At 40.8% G+C, this 21,572-nt stretch overlaps 1 protein-coding gene across 1 annotated transcript in view; it reads right to left on the reverse strand.

Moving 5' to 3' along the window:
• Positions 1-439: 439 nt before the first annotated feature.
• CPM (carboxypeptidase M) overlaps positions 440-21,572 on the reverse strand; it is a 30,880-nt gene continuing 9,747 nt past the window's right edge. Inside the window, exons 3-9 of the mRNA XM_005142580.3 lie at positions 13,834-13,931; positions 5,986-6,158; positions 4,339-4,523; positions 3,932-4,102; positions 2,975-3,127; positions 1,859-2,007; positions 440-1,119 (exon numbers count right to left, since the gene is read on the reverse strand). Of these exons, the coding sequence (XP_005142637.3) occupies positions 883-1,119; positions 1,859-2,007; positions 2,975-3,127; positions 3,932-4,102; positions 4,339-4,523; positions 5,986-6,158; positions 13,834-13,931 (1,166 nt within the window). The 3' untranslated portion in view covers positions 440-882. The remainder of the gene's footprint in view (positions 1,120-1,858; positions 2,008-2,974; positions 3,128-3,931; positions 4,103-4,338; positions 4,524-5,985; positions 6,159-13,833; positions 13,932-21,572) is intronic.

A 21,572-nucleotide genomic window follows, 5' to 3' on the forward strand; every position in this document is an offset into this window, starting at 1 on the left:
TGCCCTGCTCAGTGCACTTCCAGCTCCCAGCATGGTCAGTAGAGCTGGTGGTTTAAACAGCATAGTAACAGCTGTGGAACATTCAAACCACCTAAAACCATTGCTGAAACTAGTCAGATTAAAAAATTATGAATGGTTTGTGACTCTGTTCCATACCAAATTCAGTAAAAAAAAAAAATGGAGACCAGCAATGGTATAAAGCTGTCACTGGCTGTTCCCACGTTCTTTTCAATACCTGTGGCATGGGGGAACACCATTTTCAGAGACCCGAGTGGTTCTCTCTTGCATGGTAGCACAGCTTACCATCAAGCTTCCAGCAGCATGGCCTTTCAACATATACTTACACTTCATTTCCATGTTCCTGTCTTAGACCATGTCTGTGTGACTGGGCTTCACCTTATTTCTGTCCAGGTAAGAAAGAGCATATGGAAAACTGCCATTTTTCATTGACTGCAGTGGCTTTATTATGAGAAATGAGGGCTGGGCTCCTGGTGTTCAGTTCAGTTGTGTGACACAGCAGCTGCTGGATCAAACGGGAACCTGAGCTTGTCTGAAACCTTTGCAGACAAACCGTGACTTCTTTTAAACTTGGGCAAATTCCTCAGACTGTATTTGTGCAACACAATTCTACAGTTATCTCCATAGGCTGTACAGGGTATCTTTAGAGTGAAATACGTAGAAAATATGACAGTCTACTGTAATTAAAGTAAAACATTTGATTGTCGAGCCAGTATTTTACAAAACGCAAAAAAACATGCCTGTAAATCTGAGAGTTTGGTTCATAAAAACATACATTCTTTTGCATATACAACTCCATGTCTGAATTTCAACCACATTTGTGCGGGAAGATGTTGCCTTGCTGCCACCTCATGTCATTCCCAGCTATTGGAAGATTACAAGCAGAACCGTCATTAAAACCAAGATGACATGGAGAGTTGGTTTTACCGCAGCTGAAGCCCATTGGAGCTCCTGGTAGAGGGGAATTTTGGGGCAAGAAGCAGCACTTGACCTGATAGAGACTTCTGGGAAAGTGAAGTCGTGTTTCAGAGCACTGAAGTTACCAGTGTTGTTGTGTATTTCCACTGTCTTCAGGATGGATTTGAATCCCGGTACTGTAGCCTAGGAGCAAACATGAAAGCTTTCTTATTGGTGTGAAATGTTGAGTTCAGCCGGGAAACAAACCATTGTGTGATGTGTTTGTTTACACTTTCCTTGTACAGAGAAAAGTGTTCTAAACCTAAGCCAGAGAACACAGAATGAGGAAAGAGTATTTACAACAAAAAGACCAAACTCCCCAAAACTGAATAGAAACAGAATGTGCATTTATACTGGGGGGTCATTGCATGCTGTGCAAGAGAGGCAATGTTACTTAAGCATAAGCCCTTGGCAGGCAAAATCCATTTTGCTTTGATGTTTTCTGAACACCAGCATCTGAAAACTGCTTCAGAAGAGCCATTTCAACCCTGTGAAGTAACTGCCATGGAGGGTGGTGTCAGCTCAGGGCTGTGTGGGTCCCAGCCTCCCCCTCCTCACCCTTCAAGAGCTCTGGGGTTTGTTTCAGCCACCTCAAGCTGGCATCACTGTGGTGCAGACACTCATCCCAGCCTGCTCCACCATCCAGGTCAGACGAGTGCTTATCTCCAGACATTCCGGGGACTCAAGATCTTACTGTATCAAAAAATCCCCTTCTGCTGACTCATATTTTAAGATAGTTTCTTTCAAATCTGCTAAAGAGTCTTTACAGCTTCTGTACATGTACCTTGAGCAAGTTCAGCTCGTTCATCTGCATGGATGCAGTTTTGCTGTGCTCAGGAACACATCACCATTAGAAACCATAATTCAGTAAGGCTGCACTTACATTGATCACATACGTCCCAGGCAGAAGGAGAAGAAAGTACTCCCCTTGTTCATTTGTTCTGTAGGGGCAGACATGAGGCCTTCCTTGAACTTCCACAATGGCATTGGGAATAGGATTCCCATTCTTATCAGTGACTTGACCCTTGATGCCTATGGAAAAGGGAGAGAAAAATCAACCTCTGACTATAGTGAGCCTCCTTCTCCAGGTTCATCAGACTATTCTGTTGCTGGATGCACTCAAAGGCTACCTCACTGATCTCAAGCACATCCAATAATATCATCAGTCACTCCTGTCTCACTGAAGGGAAAGAGAATAGAAAATCCAGTGGTGTTGTTTATAGCTTACACATTAAATTAGAAAGCAGCAATGTAACCACTGATTCTAAACCTCAGCTGCTGAAAGCATGATATATACTTCTTGCCTGTGTCTTTTACTGAAGGGTTTCAATCTTCAGTACTGGTTTGGGGTTTTTTTTTTTGCTACCTCTCCCATTTTTCTTTCCCTCCAAATTAAAAAAACACCAGCCTTTTAGTCAGTACTTCCCAATGGCAGAACCACCATGTCTGCCTGTGAAGTAGTTTCCCTCCATTCTCACACAGCTCCTTCAAGGCAGCACTGGCATTAAGCAAAGATAAACCAGCAGTCAGACATTCCAGGCAACAGAATGCAAGATAAGCAACAGACTTTGCAATAAGTTGAAGGGTTTGCACAAGCACCACTGTTTCACTGAGCAGCAGCTCCCTTCCAACTGTGAAGCCAAAATCACACCTAGAAAAGCCTTACAAAAATACAAAATCCAAGCAGCAAAGACCCATGAAACACTGTGCACACACACACATTTAGAGACCTCTGAAAGAAATGGCTGTCTCTAGGCTGCTCAGAAAAGCAGGCTCCCTGGAGGGGTGTATGGAAGGACAGCCCCAGGGCCCATCCCTTGTTCCTGCCCCAGCACATTCTAAGACCCCTGGCACTGCTGTAGTAATGCCCTACATCTGTATGTTCTCCTCCCTTACCCATTGCTGACCGTGTAGCACTTGCTATTCAGAGGCAATTGCTTCAAAGCTTGTCCACTGGCGTGGCCTCAGCTTTAGCTCCCTTCCTCACGTGCACACTCACCTAGATGTACTTGCTTTATATATTCAATCAGAGCAGCTTTGTTGTCTCTCCAGAACTTTTCCAGCTGGTCTGCTGGAGGATATTTACAGCATGACAGCTCCAATGTGATTTCAAAGCACTGTCCCCAGACATAGTTATAATCTTGCATTCCACCTTCAAAGTGAAATAAAACAGTGTTCAGCTGAAAAGAAGCACCAAGTTCAGGCCAGAAGAAAAACAGGAGAGTTAAGCTGTTGTTACTTACATCACACCTATAAGAAAAGTAAATCAGATAAATTTATTCCTCAATGTCACACTTTTATTTACTGCCTCCTGTGGAAAACCAGCTTCATTGCTCCAGTTGCAGTTGAGTGTTGTTTTCTAAAGCAAAGAGCCGTTTGGGAATGATGACAATTATGTCTGAAGAAGGGTGGGTTTTTAACTTAAAGTCTTTCCAGTGCTCACAGATAGGGGGAGATAAATTCACAGCCTGGCATAGACTTCGTCACTGGCAAAGCCATCCTAAGAGCCTTGTAGGGCTTTGAATTCAGACTGTGAAAGCAACACGTTCTGCCACAATACACTGGATATTGTATTTGGCTATGCATAAGCAGTAATGAAAACATTTATTTCAGTGATAAAACAGTAAAAATAAGGATGATACCTGAAGAGAAAATTGGTTTTCTTTCTGAAAGAACAAGACCTTGGTGGCAAAAGGTAATCTATGCATCTATGCCTTAGAAAGAGCACAGAAGCAACCAGACAACAGAGACCGCTCCGTGCACTTGTGCAACTGCTGACTGGGAGAGTCTGTCAACAGCCAGGTCCTGCTCAGAAAGTCCATGTGAATGTGTTGTCTTACTTCCCATATCCCCTCTATTCTGGCACAGTCACAGCCCTTTCATCATCAAAGATGGCAGGAGAAAGTGAGAACGTCACATCTGAAGCAGCTGAAAAACAAAACACAGATGCCCTTACCTTCCAGCTGGTACCAGGAATACCCATTGGTAATGCCGTCTGGAAAGGTTTGTCTGTTGTCACACCCAGTCCCTTTGTACATGCTGGCATGATTGAAAGAATAGGTTTTTGCCAAATGGATAAAGACATCGTCATCTGGAGACCTGCTATAGCCTTCCAAAGAGCCTGTAGCTGCAGGATGAAAAGAGCCATCGTGTCACTCTTGTTACTGGGACAACATATGGTGCTGGTTTACATACAGGATAACAATCTCCAGGTAGCCATATCAGGCAGTGTTTCTCAAAGTCTGCCCACCTGAGCTCAAAAGCTGATAAAACCTTACCAAAATCTTTATAAATTTTGCTTTTGTACAGCTAACATTCCTAACCCACATCAGCTGTGGAGAGGAGAGCTTGTTACTACCTTACCTGAGTTGCCATTATCAAAGGTGTAACTGGCAACCAGGGCACCCCCGTGCAAGTTTGCTGAAAGAACAAACGTCTCATTTTTTATCCAGTTCATGACTGCTTGAGTCTCTGGCTGAATGCTGGCATTGTTACGTTCAAAGGCATCAGGGAAATTTCTGTTCAGATCTTCTCCATTCTTATTGTACCTTAGAAAGAGAAGATAATCCCATTACTGCTTTTCTTACAGACACTTTCATGTCGCCAGCCTCCCAGTAATTCACATCTGTGATATGCTAGCATCTTCAGGAAACAGGGAAGATGACCATTGTAAATCTCCTTAAGCATTATGAAGATAGACTTTAGTTTGTTTTCTGGCAGCACTGAAATTGCATAGGACACAATAAAACAATTCTGTTGTATTTCAGGTGGAAACAGTGAATAATATTTAATGCATATAGCATACACACACCTACACATACATGAATTAGAAAAACCTAAGCCAAGTAAGGGGGATATTGTCCTTCTGTATGTGTTCTTCCCACCTGTATAGAAGGCCAAGGTAACTACTGGCTGGCTGTGTCCCTTGTACTGCTGTCACTCTAGACAGAGAGCAAAACAATCTGACTCAAACACAAGATGTATACTCTTTTCCCTGTACCTGAAGGGCCAGCCTTGCAAATACTTTCTTCCTTTTTCACTTAAATAGGTCAGTGCAAGAGTAGAGAGAATATTTAGTGTCAGCTCTTTTAATTTTTAAACTCAAGTTAATGAACTCTGCTTATTTGATAGTGAGGGGATAAAAATAATATCACCCTCTATAAGAGTCCTGTCTATTTGCTGAGGAATAATGTATTTCCTAATAAAAAGGAGGGCCTGCACCTGGAAAACTAAATTACCTAAGCTACATTTTCACCTGCTTCTGGTGTTGCCATGGCCTAAGAGAACTTTTGGCTCATGAGTTTGTTTTTAATGCATATTCCATTTTTGTCCCTTTGGCATTTCTTCCCACTCTCTCACTCTCTTCTGCTTTTCCCTCTACAAGCTTGTTAAACTTTTCTTCCCCTCTTTGGTCTCTACAACAGTTACATTAAAGAATGCAGAAGCAGCACAGGATGCAATGCTAGGTTCTGTTTTGTTCTGCATGTTTTTTTCCAGAGCACTATTGCTAGCACAGCACCTATTAGAGCTACCTTTCCTTGTGTAACTCTTCCCTCTTAATACATCTGCATTCAATGTGATCTTTAAATGTATTTTTATAAGTCCATTCAACAAGCTGAGACACATCTTTTTCACATTAAGAAGTGTTACAGAGTTCTCCAGTTGAAATACAGTGCTGTAGGTGAAGTTTTCCCTTTTTTTTTTTTTGTAGCACCCTAAAGGTCTATAGGTAATTGTGCTTCTATTCGCTATCTGGGTCTCATGCCTAAAAGGTTAGGTCATTACACCATTCTGACCAGTTTTCTTTAGCTGCACCACATATAAACACCAGTCTGACTCAAGTCTTCCAAAAACTCTATGCCGTAGCAGTGTATCTTCAGAACAGCCCAGGCCAAAATTAGCCCTAACACATTCCCTGGTCTATCCACTCCACTGACCATGATTCAGTCTCTGGCTATCTGTAGTTATTACTCCCACCTATTTCCTTTACCTACTCCCACCCTTCCTTACCTTCCTCGTGTGTAATAACAGTCAGGCACTTTCGTAGCTTCAAATCCATCCGGATTCATTGTTGGCATGATATGAATCCGAGTATTATTGAGTAACCGGGTAATAAGTGGGTCCCGCCTATAGCTGGTCACCAGGAAGTCTATCAGATGGAGCAGGATTTCTCTCCCAACAGTCTGTATAAAGAAACACAGATTCCATTTTAAGTCTGCTATGGAAGAAAAAGAAATAAAAAAAGACCTACTCTTTTGCACTTACAGCTTTTTCTTACTGGATTACACAGATGTACAAGGCATACAAGAGTATCCTGATCAACACTATTTTGTATGTTTTTGTATATTTAAAGTAATTTAACAGATGAAGGAGTCACTGGAAGGTTTTTACACAGGTTTTAGACCCATATCAACCAGAACTCATTCTGTTATGGAAAACTGACTATGTCAGCTGCACTGCCCAAAGCCTGCATGGGTAAGGCACAGCCTTATCAAAAATTAAACCTGCATAGGCTGCTTGTTAAAGGCAATGTGGGCTCAGAAACACACCAGAGTCACAGCTCTGTGCTGATGCCCAAGGCACCCTGAATCCCAAACATGAGCATCTGTGCTCTGCATCACCACTTGGCAGGGAGGGTTCAGAAGAAAGCAAGGAGACACCTTCCATGATTTCCAGGGTGCTACAGAGCAGGATTTTTCCTTGTTTTCCTTTCATGGGAAGCCAACTTTAATACAGGATCAAGAGAGGCCTCATAATCACTTCTGTTACAGGCTCTGTTGCACTACTTTATTTTAGTGCCATGAACACAGGTATTGGGGAAAACAAACAAGTGTATGTAAATCCTCAGAAAAAGAGATAGAAAGACATTTGGATGCAGACTTAGATCAAGGAAAGACAGTGCCAGTGAAATAGCTACTTATTTTTGTTCATATAAGCTTGCATAGGTTGTGAAAACTGGCAGGACATCTCCCTTTAGTCTACTCTAGCACATTTCAAGCAAAACAGTGGGAAATTCCAGCTCCAGTGAGGTAAGAACAATGCTATTCTACACCCCAAAATCTACTAGTACAGCATTTACTAAACCACACTTCCCAGGAGCACTTCCTGTAGCACTGTGACCCATACCTCAAGGGAGCTGCAGGGTTGCTAAGCCCTGGCTGCAATAGGAACATATCAAGACTTGCAACTAGATGTGCTCTGAAGATAACTTCTCCCTACTTTACCTACAAGAACAAAGCCTGGTAAATCACTGCAGGCTCAAATCAAAGCTACAGCATCTCACTGTCTTTGAGAATGAGCTTTGTACCACTAAAGTGAAAATATTGCAACAATTTGTTTTTATAAAGTGAGGTTCATGGAGCAGCATTACTTATGTCAAGGGTAAACATCTCCTTGCTTTGAGACTGGAACAGGCTAAGGGTAAAGGGTAGGTGAAATCAAGCAAGGGAAAAGTAATATTTCTCCATAGCTTCACTGCACTAATGTCTTGTTGAATTTTCACATCAGCACATTTTAAGTGGCAAATCCTGCTCTGTGCATTAAGATAAACAGGAACAGAGACACTGTTCTGCAGCAGCTGGGCTGGGATAAGGAGGGCTAGAAGTAACTGCTGTTCAGGCTGGGACCAAACTGTGTCCTGGCAATGACCCTTTATTGCAGGAGAAATGAAGTTGCAGATCACACTGCTGTGCCATACTTGAAGGCAGCCGTGGTCTCCGAGTTGGTTTCAGGAATTGTACCATGCTGTTTGCACAGGAAAAAAAGGAGGATTTCTTTCCACCTGCCTTCCAGCAGGTTTGTTCCTAAGTTTTCTAACCTTGCTTGTAAGCTCCTGCTGTCTCCTGTTGTGAATGCTCCATCCCTGCAGTGTTCAAGGCCAGGTTGGATGAAGCCTTGGGTGACATGGTTTAGTGTGAGGTGTCCCTGCCCATAGCAGGGCAGGTGGAACTGGATGATCTTAAGGTCCTTTCCAACCCTAACTATTCTATGATTTTATGATTCTGCTAGGGGAAGCTGCTTTACTCAAATGCATATACTGTGTCAGTAACTAAGTGGCTCTTTTTCTAGACATTACAGCAAATGGGCTTTGAAAAGGGGGTAATGGGGGGGGGAAGCACCTAATTTCCTCCATTGCCAGCAGTTTTCAAAACAGCTGCTGAGTATGCTAAAGCAGACTGCTCTGCAGGTTTGATAAACTTACTCCATGAAAAGTAGGAAGAGATGCTACAGAACCTGTCTTGCACGGGCAGCTCAGTTCCAGCACTGATAGACATCTTGGAAAGCAAACTGAGCAGAGCAGGGGGGTGAGGAAGAAGGTAAGATGAAAGATAAAGCTAGAAGACTTAGAAGCAGCAAGAATGGCCCTGCCACAGAGATTGCTGAACTACAGACAAAACTGGACTGCTCTCTGGAGAAACAGGGAAAGCGCCTCTGCTCCTACTATACTTCACTTCAGTGCCTGGCAAAGAGAAATCCAGAAATGAAAGAACAGAGAGACAGAAAGGGAGAAAAAAGATAAAGTAATAAAAGAAGGTGGTAGAAAAGATCATGCTCCATTCTTTATGAACATTGTCCAGTTTTTCACAGGTGACATTTTTTTACATAAAAATTAAACCCAGACTTACATACATTATAGCATTTTAAAAACTAACGCTACTTTATAGGGTGCCTTGCATACCTATTGTTGTACCCAAATACTTCATACATAGAACCATCAAACAATTCACCTAATCTCTGTCACAGAGAGTTGTTACTTTAATCATCCCTGGTGGGGAGTGTATTTATTACCCCTGTGTTTTGGTGGAGTGACAAAGGGGAGATTTTGTTTCAGGCCAGAGTACCCTGCATTTCTTGAGTGTGCACATCTTGAGGTGTTTGAAGGGAGAGAAAGGGAAAGCATAGCTCAAGTGCTGATCAACTTTTCAGCCAAGCTTTACCCTGGTACTAGAGAGGTCAGCTACGCCTGTGGAGATAAGTTACAAGACTTGATTTCAGAGCTTCAAATAAAGGATCTAGGCACACTGTAAACAAGTCGCTGACAACAAAGTCAAGGACACCTTAACTTGCCTGTAGTGTAATACAAAGATGTAAAGAGTAGGGGGCAGCCTTTATGTGCTCTGGGGCTCAGAGAAGACATGATGAATATTTGGTTTTAATTACAGTATCCCAAAAGCAATGCCCAGGTGTATTGTTTTGCTATAGCTCAAATGAGGGGTGACACAAATGCCAAGGAAAACACTTTCTCCCCCCTCTGGGGATAGAGTTGAACATCAAGTTTCTCTGTGCACTTTCAGCTGACAGTTTCCTTGTGTGCTCCAAAGGGAGACAGCAGGAAACGCTTTCAGTGATCCTCAGGGAAGCCCCAAACAAAGCAGCATGTGTCAGGGCATAGATCAACGCTGTAGAAAAGGGTGTGACTGCTGTTCCTTACCCCTTAAACTGCCTGACTCTTGCTTCTGGCATGGCTGGGTCAGCACGCTGCTCACTACTGAGGACTTACTCAAGAAGCCCTGACAGAAGCCAGTTAAAAGATTAAGGTTAGCTCCAATTGCACCTGCATTGTAATACTTCACAGCAGCACTCCTGTTCTTAAATTGTTACCACATTCTAGAAGCCTAATACCAGGGGACTATGGGTGGATAGACTCTGCCCATTTTTATGATTAAAATGCTTTCCTTAGCCATGGCCTGGTTTTTAAGGTGAAGTATGTTGAAATAAAGATCCAAACCATCAGGTAAGACCTGTTTCAGGGCAACATGGTCTTGCCCATTTCCTTGCTCTGGCCCTGACTGCTCTACAGACCCAGCTCAACATACCAGGCACAACCCCACCCCAGGAAGTAGAGTTACAGCAAAGAAATCAGCAGGCCATCCTGGTTTACCTCTTAAATGCCACCCCTTTTTTAACACTCGCACCTGCTTCGCTGTGACACACCCCATTGTGTTTGTCCTTCTTTACTAGAAACCAGCACTGTTAAAGCAACTGCAAATACAGGTTAGCACATATCCATTTATTTCTACAGCAGCAAGCACTAGGAAAATATAACTACCACATAGATGGCAGGGAAGTGCAGTTTGTTGGTTTAATACTGAGGCAAATAGCAACATATCTCTTGCTTTTGAACTAGTAATGGGCATTAAGACGTTGCCACCTGCACAAATTGTACAGGCCCCACCTAGCTGAGAAATGGATCCCTTTTATTTTGCCCACTCAGAAGAGTGGGAGTGAAGATAAGGAAAAAGGCAACTGGGGTGAAGTAGTTTGTGAAAGAGATCTCAGCAGCATCCAGCAGCGTAAGTCTTATTAACAAGTAAATTGGGTTACTTTGGATTTTGAAATCTCTGGCACTTTTGACCTTTTTTACATCATAGCCAGGTAGAAGATATTTTACTAGACAATAAATATTTCCCTTTTTTTAGTCTCTTTTCTAGAGCACATATTTGTTCCCCTGCCACACCACTTCCACACTTTATTACACAGTACAAAGGACAGAGGAATTTGTGCTGAAAATCCCATATAGCAGATTGTATAGCATGTGGACACAACACTTTTTCCCTAACCTGGTGATAAAAAAAGAAAAGCACCCTTATTTTATAGTGGCATTTTGATAGGATAAATGCAGCTTCCATCCATGTCTCAGAATTCAGTGAAGAATACTACATAAGATGTCTTATTTTGTTGTTTGATGTTTTTTTGAAGCTCCAATTATATTGATCACAAATAAACCTACCCCAGTGCTCTGTCAGCCAAGCCCTAACAAGTCATATCTCAGGAAGTCCTTTTATGGATATGACTATGTCTATGATGACATGGAAAATAGGGTCTAGTTGTTTTAACTTAAATCACAAGATAAGCCAGCAAGATAAACACATGCTTTCATGTAGGCTGAGTCAGGCCTATCAGCACAGGCTCATCTATACATCATGAAAGAGGCAAAATACTATTACACTAAAAATGTGATCAGAAATGGGTGATTTAGGAAGAAAGGGTTAGTATCACAGCATTACCATCAGTTTATTTTGTGATGGTACTGTTATATTAGAGCTGCAGAAATTTAAGGAAGCCATATACTTTGTACATTAAAGGGACCAACCAGAAACACACAGATAGCTTACGCTTTGTTCAGACATGTTTTTCCTTAAAGGGTTTCTCAGCTGCGATATCCATGGGTTAGGAATAGCCTTCTAATTAGATCCTATGGTTCAGATGTGGAGATTGGACTTAAATTACTGGCACAGCTGGTCAAAACATGGTAATTCTGCTCTATGTATGATTTAGGAGCATTTGGGAGCTTGGTTGTGGCTGATGTTAAGTGGTATGAGTTCTTCCTCAGCAAAGTATGAGTGTACACCCTGCGGAAGACAAGGTCTTTCAAGAGTACAAGCCTGGGACAGGAGATGCTGCTGCCCCAGTTCAGAGTGAGAGCTGCCGCAGAACAGCCAAACTCTCCCTTATCTTCCTCAGTGCAGACTTCATTAGTATTTCACAGACTGCTCAAAATGCATACACCTATTAGTGCCATTTTAATTCAAGTCTCACATAGCTGCAAGTGACAACTATTTCTAATCAGTTTTAATCTGGCTTATGTTAAACAAAAAGTACCGCTAAAGCCAGTGTCCAATTTTATACAGGCACACAAAGTATAGAAAAAGTTTTTTGTTGCATCTCCAGGGATGTGGAGCAAAAAGTTCACCCTATTTGGCAATGATGATCACAACATAAAACCATGTAAGCATTGGCTGGTCATGCCTTACATTATTAAAAAAGTTAACCTGCTTAAATAAGGAGTTTCCAGTTCTGGAAAACTAAAAAACAAACAAACAAAAAAAACAAACAAAAAAAACCCCAACTCTTTCTAGTATTACGTACTCACATTATTTTATTGGCACTTCCCTGCTGGGCAGCTCTCCAGATAACCTAGGTTTTCTTCCAGGAGCCTGTGTGAACAGCCTGCACATGTGCAATTCAGGCTCCTCTGCCCAGCTGTTAGGTGTAAGGAGCAGGCAGCCAGCTGAGTCAAAGTCATAAAGGGTCATCTGTGTGATCACGACAGGCTAGAAGGGCATTGCCACCAAACACTTCAGAACAAAACTTTCCTCACTCTGTACCATTTATGGAAATTATCAGTGAAGCACAGAAGACCCAACTAGATCAATGCAGCCATAATTCCACACTGGGGAACACAAGTTGAAGCTTGTCATACAGTTAGTGCAAAACTTATCTGCTTATTATAGACATAGCTGAACCTTTCCCTAGAGACTAGTCTAGAAGAATCATAGATTATGGAGGAAAAACATTGAAGTTCTTCAATATTTTGCTGTATAAGGAATTCATTTCCTGCCATCCGAAATACTTTTATGGGCAGATAGCAAAAAACAAGTATCAATTGTGCATTATATCCATGCACAATAAGCACAAAGCAAAGATCATCATGAGAGCCTGAAAATGACAAATAGTTGTTTCCAGAATCTTCCCTGGGTGCATGCTTGGTCTGATGGACAAGCTAGAATGCAGTATGGCACTTAGTGCTACGCGGTACCTCGGCAGCTCAAGGATCAACCCTGCTAAAACTCAGTATCAAATAGTTAAGAACTAGTTTTGCCTCATTTCCTCACAAAGTCATTATGAAAATTTAGATCCTACACTGTGATCCAGGTTGCTTGATCTCCAGCAATCCATGGCCAAAGCTGGGGCATCTGCAGCTATAGATCTGCAATTGCCTTTAACAGTTTGCAGGGACTATCAAGTGGAGCCTCAGCTCCCTAACACCCTGCTGGCAACACATCAGGTTTTCAGAGCTACAAACTGTAGCTTGGGCATCCAGTAACACATATACCCATTTGAAACCATGAATCAGCTTCCTCCCACACAGCTAAATTCCAAAGCAGTCAGGCTCCCAGCAGCTCTTTGAGCATAGCCCACTTTCAAACAAGGTGAAACTAGTCTAACTTGGGGAAAATTCTTGGCACATAATGTCACAAGTGCCTGTAGGCGTGCAAATGCTCACACACAGTATTGTTATAGCAGTAGCTTAAGTTCTGCGCTTTACACAGGATACACTTCCTACTACATCCATTTTCATTAGTTTTGGAAATTCAGTCCAGCATAAATAAATTTTTTTGGCATTTCTTTTGAATTATCTCACATGAACGACTGCATAGAAATAGTATTCTGAACATGACTAATATAAGCAGGTAAAGCATAAGGGAAATAGAAAGCAAGAAAAGATTAGAGAGAAGAGTGAAGATTTGAGTATTTCTGTTCCAGATTCACATGTTACACCAGGAAGGCTCATAATCACCATTGTCTCTGTTATTGTTATTCAGTAGGTATTCTTTCCAGAGCAACTTAATCCTGAAATTGCTTTTTGGTTTGTACTTACTGTGTTCTCAGATGAGTCTAGGTATTCCTAGCTTAAAGCTTCCAAGAGAAATTTTCTTCCTATAATAAATCACTTGGTGCTTCACAACAATTATTATTAAATCATGGGATGCATTTGAACAGTTTATCAGTCATATTTTATGCCTAGGCAATAATAATGTACAAGCAAACTATTGTATCTGACTTATTACTGGGAAAATTAAAGCCTCTGGGTTAATTCACATGAAGACAATGCTCTCTTACTTGAGAGATCTCAGGTGTAGGATTGCAGGATTCTTCACCACAATGTACAGTCTCCTAAAGCCCTTCCACCAAAACATGGGAACTTTATTCTTGAAAATCCACAAGAAATATATACATTGGGTCCTTTTTGAGGTATGACACCTCATAATAAGTAGCACACACCTGAGAGAAATTCGCTGTAAACCTGTGGTAAGCGTATTTGGTATAAATGACATTGCAAAAGTGGAAACGTACCTCATCCCCATGCATATTAGCAACATACTTGAACTCTGGAATGCCAATCTTATGTTGGGTTGGAAACCTTCCCAGAACAAGGACCCACAGGTCTCTACCTTTAAGAGGGGAAGGGGAAAAGAGTTTTTTAAACAAGTGTAAGCATCATACAAGCCGTAGAAAAAAAAAAATATGATAAGAAGAGTTGGTCATTAAGGCCACTGTACAAATTCCCACATTTCAGTGCTACCCAGCCAGTCCTATATATAGCACATCAAGGCAGACTTTGTGGGGTTTTATTCTACAAGTACTTGCTGTAGGAATTATAGGAATAAATATGTTTTACCTTCTAACCAAAAGTGTGTACTGAACCCTTTCAAAAGTATTTACCCAGTGCTAGAAAAGAGGTTGGGGGTTTTTTGTAGTGAACTTTCTTCAAATCAAGTTTAGCAAGCAAGATCTTGTCAAGCAAAGCCACCAAGCAACTAAGGAGCATTTAAAAATCAGTCTTCCCCCCATAAATATCATAAGGGTTTTCCAAGTTCTTGTTATCAGAGAAAGAACATATTTTTTTTATTAAAGACAACACATAAAAAGCTAAAGCTAAACACATTTGTGAGTTATTGCTTGGAAAACTGGAGGTACTGGTCAGAGCTGTATCAGATATGCTAAAACAAAAAAATATGAGTAGGGAAAGAAAAGCTACAGAAGAGTGTTAGTTCGGACAAAAAAGCTGCACAGGAAGCTGAACTTTAACAAAACACATACATTTTGGAAGTCCTTATTTAATGGAGGTGGAGGCATTTTTGATCATTATTTTTTGTGATATTGTAGCATTTCAGATCTCATCTGCAAAACTGTGCTTCTCACCAGTCTGTTCAATGAGGTGGAAAGCTCTCATTTCAGTAGATGGCAGTAATGAAACTGGACCAGTTCCTTGCTAATATCAGTCACAGCCTATTGATTGCTAACACCCAGGTCTTGCATGTACATTTCCTGTCCCCAGCTCTCGCACAGGTCTTGCTGAGACCCACGAGCCATCTCAGAGGCCAGTCATCACTGTTACTCACAGAAAAGATGAATGTATATGCTACATTACATGCAGTACTATAAAAAATACTATTTCCTAAAGTTTAGTGGAAATCTGCAAATCTGCAGTAAAACCCTAGAGCATAACAATTTTCTGGAGGTGGGAGCCATGATCCCCATGGTATAGCTAGCTGCAGAGCACCAGTCACACAGCTAGAAAGGAAAGCAAATATACGCTGGCAACTGCAGTACCTTCAGGAATGGGAGAAAAACATTGAGGACGGAAGGTACGCTACAAGATGCACTGAAACAAGTGCAAGACAGGTAAAACTGGAGACTGGTTGCCAAACTAAATGTTCACTTAAAAGCTTGAATCAGTCTCTGGCTTAGGCTCAAGAAGCAGCAAGAGAGCACTGAGAGCAGACAGATTCAAGAAGTGGTCTCAGGATCCCCTAGTTTTAGAACTTTCTTCTTTTCTTCTTAGGCACTCTAAGCCACAATGCCCAGCTCTCCTTCCCTCTCTGCTGGAAGGAAATCCCAGACATCCCTCCTTAGCTCCCAGCTTGTCAGTTGCCATATGGAGTACTGCACCAAGAGGAACATACCGGCTTACAATTGCAATTGCAGCCTTTCCACCAACAGCCCAAGGCTGACTACTGCAAACCTACAGTGTCCAGCTTCCCTAGCTAGGGATTCAGCAGACCAAGCTGTTATGCCAAAGAGCCCATACATTGTGTAAAAGACAGCAGTGAAATTATAAAATTAAGGCAGCACAGGACCTATATTGAAGACCTGATGGTGTGCCAGCTTTCTCCTAGGTGGAAGTAGAAACAGCTAAATTGTGAAGCACCATTTCCTAAAGGGGAGACATATTCCTTCCATAAGGTTATAAATCTGCAGAAGTACCAAGAACACAGACAGGGCTTCAGAATCTCAGAGCTAATGGGTTCAGTGAGTTATATGTAAAAAGACCTTTCAGAACACATAAGTGCCCATCAAAAGCATTAGCTTCCTCAAATCATTGAGGATTTCCTACACAAGCACAAAACACTGACTGGAACATGAGATGGTTTAATGTCCTGATATTGATTAGCTTAGTGCAGCATCTACTACATTTATATTAACTTTCCACACCTAATTATTATCTAATCACAGCAGCCAAACAACATAGCAGTCCTGAAAACATGAAGCACTGTATGTCACCAAAAACCATTAAAATTAGCAGATCAGAAGGGCTAATTCAAATCCAACTACTATCAATAACACTTCCACACAGACTTCCTGGACCATCTCATGAACCAATGTAGAACAGCCACTTACCTACAGCAGTACTAGCACCAATTTTTTACTGTATATACACTAAAGCAACAAAAGTTTAACTACAGCTAAAATACTATAGTTCCATCATTTAAGACTTACTGCAAGTAATACTGTATTCTGATTTCAAATTTTAAAAGAGATTTCCAATGCTTTGCCATCAGCAGTGCTCATTCCTGCTGCAACCACTTGAAATTGCACTCATGGGAAACTGAAGGAAGAGCTAAGTATAGACTAGCATTAAGTGCTGATTTAAATCAGTCTTTTCAGCATGAGTGTTTAAACTGTTTACAGTTTGTGTGAGGGCCAGGGCCATCTACATGATAAACACTCCCATGAACTGAGACACCAATTATTTCCTGGCATTTCCAGCTTGTGAGAAGTATTAAAACCTACCATTAACATTTAAAATAAATTCCTGGGGCTGCTCAGCCTGCAGTACTGGATAGTGTACCTACAGGAAATGACAAAATTTCTTACCATACAGCAGTGATTTATTGCATATAGGAAGATTCAGCCTTTAGACAGTTTCCTTTAATCAGTAAAGCCTAGATAACTTTGGTTTCATACCTGGAATGAACAGCTAAGCTGCCTCCCATTCTTTGAATCAACTGAATGTATACCAAAAAGACATTTCTCACTGCTAAACCAGAACATGCTTCAACTAATTAGCAAACTGTAGTTCAAGTAATCAAGAGAAGTGTGTGTTTCTGTGTGCCTCAGGACAAGTAACAAGATTGGTGCTGCTAGACCACACAATTTCTAGTGGAATAAGCAGTCTTTTTTTAAAGTTTCCTAGCAATGGCACAGTTCATGGCATAGTATTGGTATTCTAAACCAATACATGAAAACTGGGAATTGGGATGGAGAACTGAAATCAATCTTCAGATGTACTGGGAAATAAACCAAATCAATTTGCAGGTGTTGCAGTCTGGATCACAGTCCCATTGTCTTGTTCTGAAATTTATTTCTGCTTTTCTTCACTTTGTTATTTACAGCTACAGCTATTAAAAAAAACAAAACAACCCAAAAACACAACCCAAAAAAACAACCAACTAAACAAAAAAATAACTTCAAGAAAGTTATGGCTAGGAAATGAAGTGAAATGACTGGGCAATGCATCAGATAGTGATCAGTACCACTCAGAATATGCTACTTATTCAAAAACTTGCATGGAGGTCTACTTTGACACAGAAAAAGCAACAGGCTGACTACAGTCCCCCTGAGCCAGCCATATGCTGCTCATGGGTAGGAACTGCAGCAATGCTGATCCATGTTGAGGCAGTCCCTCCCTAGAAAGGCACAGGACAGAGGGAAAAGGAAGAAAGATTGCCTCTCATTACAATGTAAGGTGCCAGAACAACTTAATCATAGAAACAATCACAGAATTGTAGAACAGCTCAGGTTGGAAGGGACCTCAAAAGATCTGGTCCAACTTCTGATGGGAAAAGAAGCCTAGATGGATTATCAAGCACTCTGTCCAATTGCATCTTGAAAACCTCCAGTGATGTGGACACTACCACATGACTGGGAAGTTGTTCCAATGAATGATTTCTCCCACTGTAAAAAATTTCCATTGTCTAGATCATTTATGTAGATGTTCAACAGTGTAGGGTCCAGTATTAATCCCAGAAGGACCCCACTTAGACAGGCTGCAGCCTGAATAAAAACAATTGGTCACCACCCTATGAGTGTGGCTGTTTAGCTGGTTTCCTACCTATCTTACAGGCCATGTATCCAATCTATGTCTTGCCCGTTTGTTCAGGAGAAGGCTGTGGGAAACAGCATCAAAACCAGTTTACTCCACCTCCAGATCTGACTGAATACCTATTTGAACAGTGCAGCACTGAACATGCTCATACAAAACTTCCTGACCCTGGCTAAAAAAATTGAGGGTTTATATAGATCTCTAAATGCAAGCCTCAGATATCAATCTACTGGGATCCCATCTATGTTACTTATAAAACACAAAGCTAGGCTATGAAAAAAACCCAAAACCAAAACAAAACCTCCCCAAAACCACATGACATTATACCAAATCAAAGTAATGACCTCAAAAAAAATATACTTACGAGATTTGACACAAGCCACAACAATTTACTTCTTTGTATTTCCTATCCTCTTTCTTAAAGCTTACTACTTTTTATTCTTACTTACCCCGTGTTTGCAAACAAACTCTACAGGCCAAGTAGCGTATTACCAGGGTGATTTGTATATGACCCAGAAAGATGTGACCCTAAGCTGCAGGGAAGGCCCCCTTAGTAGTAAGAAAAAAAGGCAGAGAAATTAAATAGAAAGTGCAAACAACTCAAAAGTTTTATCATTATTCTTCAGGTTGTTATTGGCTACTGAATGCTGTGAGCTCATCCTATCAGGGCTTCATTCTAGTGTGCTCCACACAAACTTAAAATATAAATTTCTGAGCCCCAAAGCATATAATCAAAGTACTGCAAAATAAGAAGGGGGACCAGACAGGCAAGTTTTTATTCTATGAGAACATAAGACGGTAGTGGATGTGCCGTAGGCATAGCTTGTGTCAATCCAGCTCAATTCCCTTACAAGCAGGAGATCTTCAGCCTAGATTCTATGATGAGTACACCAAGTAACAGTAGTGAAATAAACCAGCTGATTTTTATAACAGCTTCCACTGCAAGAGCAGCCAGTATGTAATTATGGTTTGACAGAAGAAAGAAACAATGCAAATAACTAACATCTACATTACTTATACAAAACATTGTGGAGAGACAGGGTGGAATGAGAGCCACTCCTTGATACATTCTTCTGTAGATACACCACAATTCCCACAATCTCTCATGCACTCTAATCCACTGCAACAATGCATACTGATGTTAGAAACATTATGCTGACTGCATTTGGCAACATGTTCTGCTATGTCTTGGGATAGCCCATCCTCACTGGCTACCAGTAATACTAGTGTAAATCTAGGTTAATTGTTGCCATGCAAGATATTAAGGGATCTTTTCAATTTCTTTTTATTGTGGAACTATGTCAGGGTATCTTCCCTGCAGACATCTGTGTTCTGACTAGGCTTGTTACTACATAAAGGTCTTTATCTTGCAGGAAAAACTAAAAATAAAGAAAAAAAACAATCCTGCTTTATCATGTCTAACTTTTAAATCATATCTGTGGTAAGTCTCTTTCAGTGCTAACACAAACCTTTTTTTGTCCTTTTTTATATCATCTGTTCTTGTATGCTCTGCAAAGCTCAGGCAGTACATCCAAGCTTCAATACAAAGTGTTTGTTTCTCCATGATAACAGTGGGACAATGCTATCTTTCAGCAAAACACTACCACAACTAATGAAGAACTTCAGAAGCAATTCCCTTATGCTAAGCAATTACCCACAGCATCCTTGCTCTGCGGTACTCCGATTTGCCATCACCAATACAAGCTGGAAAATGTAAAACTATTTTGGAACTTGTCCTCTGCAAGGGGACTGCCCAACAGCACACATGGCTTGATTCATATTCTAACAGAATTTGAGTTACCAACACTTTATATAACCAGAAATCTTTAATCAGAATGACTGACGCAGTAGCATTGCAGAAGTGGCCTCACAAACCTGAGCAAATGCACAAATTTAATCTAGCCAGACTGTTGAGTAAAGCAACCTCCAGATTATGGTAAGTAATATATATGTATCCTTTGGGGATACAAATTCTGTAAATTGTCAGCCAAAAAAAGGCAGCTGTTTCTGCTCAGAAAACAGATACTTGAGATGTCTGGTTTATACTCAGAATAAACTACATACCTGAAGCTGGGATTAGATATACATCTGTATGAACAACTGTAGTACATCAGCTCCTTTTGTGAGAGTTTATCCTCACTTTTAGTATACCATGTTCTCATGGTCCACTGAGACAAAGAAACTTGGCCTGGCTTAGCATTACTAACGAACAAAATTGATATCCCAGGAAGAACTAAGACATCAAAAAAGTTTTCAAGGTATTGTGAAAGATTAAAGAGATATACATAAATCACATGTTAACCAGGCATATCTGACAATATTCAGCATGCTGCATAGCTAAGCAGAACAAACCAAAGAAGCTTATGATAACATTAGACTGCAGGCCTACTATGCCTTCCCTCCTCAACTGCTAGCACTTCCTATTTAGGGAGGGGAGCAAAGGTTTTAGTACTTGTTTTGTACCCCAAGAATCTGCTTAATGAAGAGACTATAAAAGAGATAATACTTAGCAAGAGCTACTCTAACCACACTGTTGTTACCAGGATTATTGATAAGCATGAATCATAAGCAAATGCTTGTCCGAGGAAAACAGCAAGAGAAACCAATTGGTACAGTACCTGTGTAGCATTTTTTATTTCATAGCATTAGGTCTATCCTATGCTCTGTATTTCCACTTGTCAACTTCCTGAGTGCTAACACAAACAGTTCCATCTCAGTCAATACTATCACTGACACAGTAACTATGCTGGGGACACTGCTTAACTTAATACTTCTGGTCCCTTCCCATGTATCCCTTATGACAAGCACAAGGCTACCTCTCTCTAAAGGAAAAAGAAAAACAACAAAAAAAATTAGCAAACGCAAACAACAAACCAAACTCTTTCCCACAGTTTAATAAGCACCTATCTACATCCACGGACTATACCAGCCAATCCAATTTAGAGTCACTACTTGTAAGCAGAACTGAAGAAATAACGAAATTACTCTCAAAACACCCCCCCCCCCCCCCCGAGACAGTGTTTATTTGTAACCAAAGCACTTGAGAAAGGAAGCAAGTCAAAACAGTTCATGGTTCATGTGCTTGCTTATCTTTCTAAAGGTTTACAAATCCTTGGTCAATTGGGACATACATTACTGCTTTAGACACTTTCACAGGACTTGTATCTTGTGAGAACAACCCTTTCTTTCCTATGTATACATGACTTGAACTGTTCCATTCCAAGTTCTCATAATCAAGCTGAGCACAAAAGCACACTTTATACATAAAAACATTAAAAATTGCCAGTCCAGAGCAATCTCTACAATAGCACCTTATGGTTTATTTGAACACAAATAAAAAAATAAAAATAAATTTTACAAATCCAAATAAGAACAACTCAGAAGGGAATACTGTTTTTAAAATACACGCTAATCTTGCCCAGTATTGCTCACTCAGAACACCAGACACACAGAATTAGCCTGAAAAGGCTTTTCCCAATATTTATATTAACTGGTTTCATATTCACTCCCAGAAAACAAATAGCCTATTTTTCCTTTCCACTAACTCTTGTTTCTATTACCATGGGGGTTTTAAACCTAGTTCTAAAAATGTGTCCTTTATTTTCTGAGAAAGGTGTGAAACTGTAATTTTCAGGAAAGCTTCTCTATCCATAAAAGAAATAAATATTATCCATTCACAGTAGTGCCATTGGACCATCATGAGCAG

This window comes from Melopsittacus undulatus, chromosome 5 (genome assembly GCF_012275295.1).
Source record: "Melopsittacus undulatus isolate bMelUnd1 chromosome 5, bMelUnd1.mat.Z, whole genome shotgun sequence".
In the NCBI taxonomy this organism is placed as follows: Eukaryota; Metazoa; Chordata; class Aves; order Psittaciformes; family Psittaculidae; genus Melopsittacus; species Melopsittacus undulatus.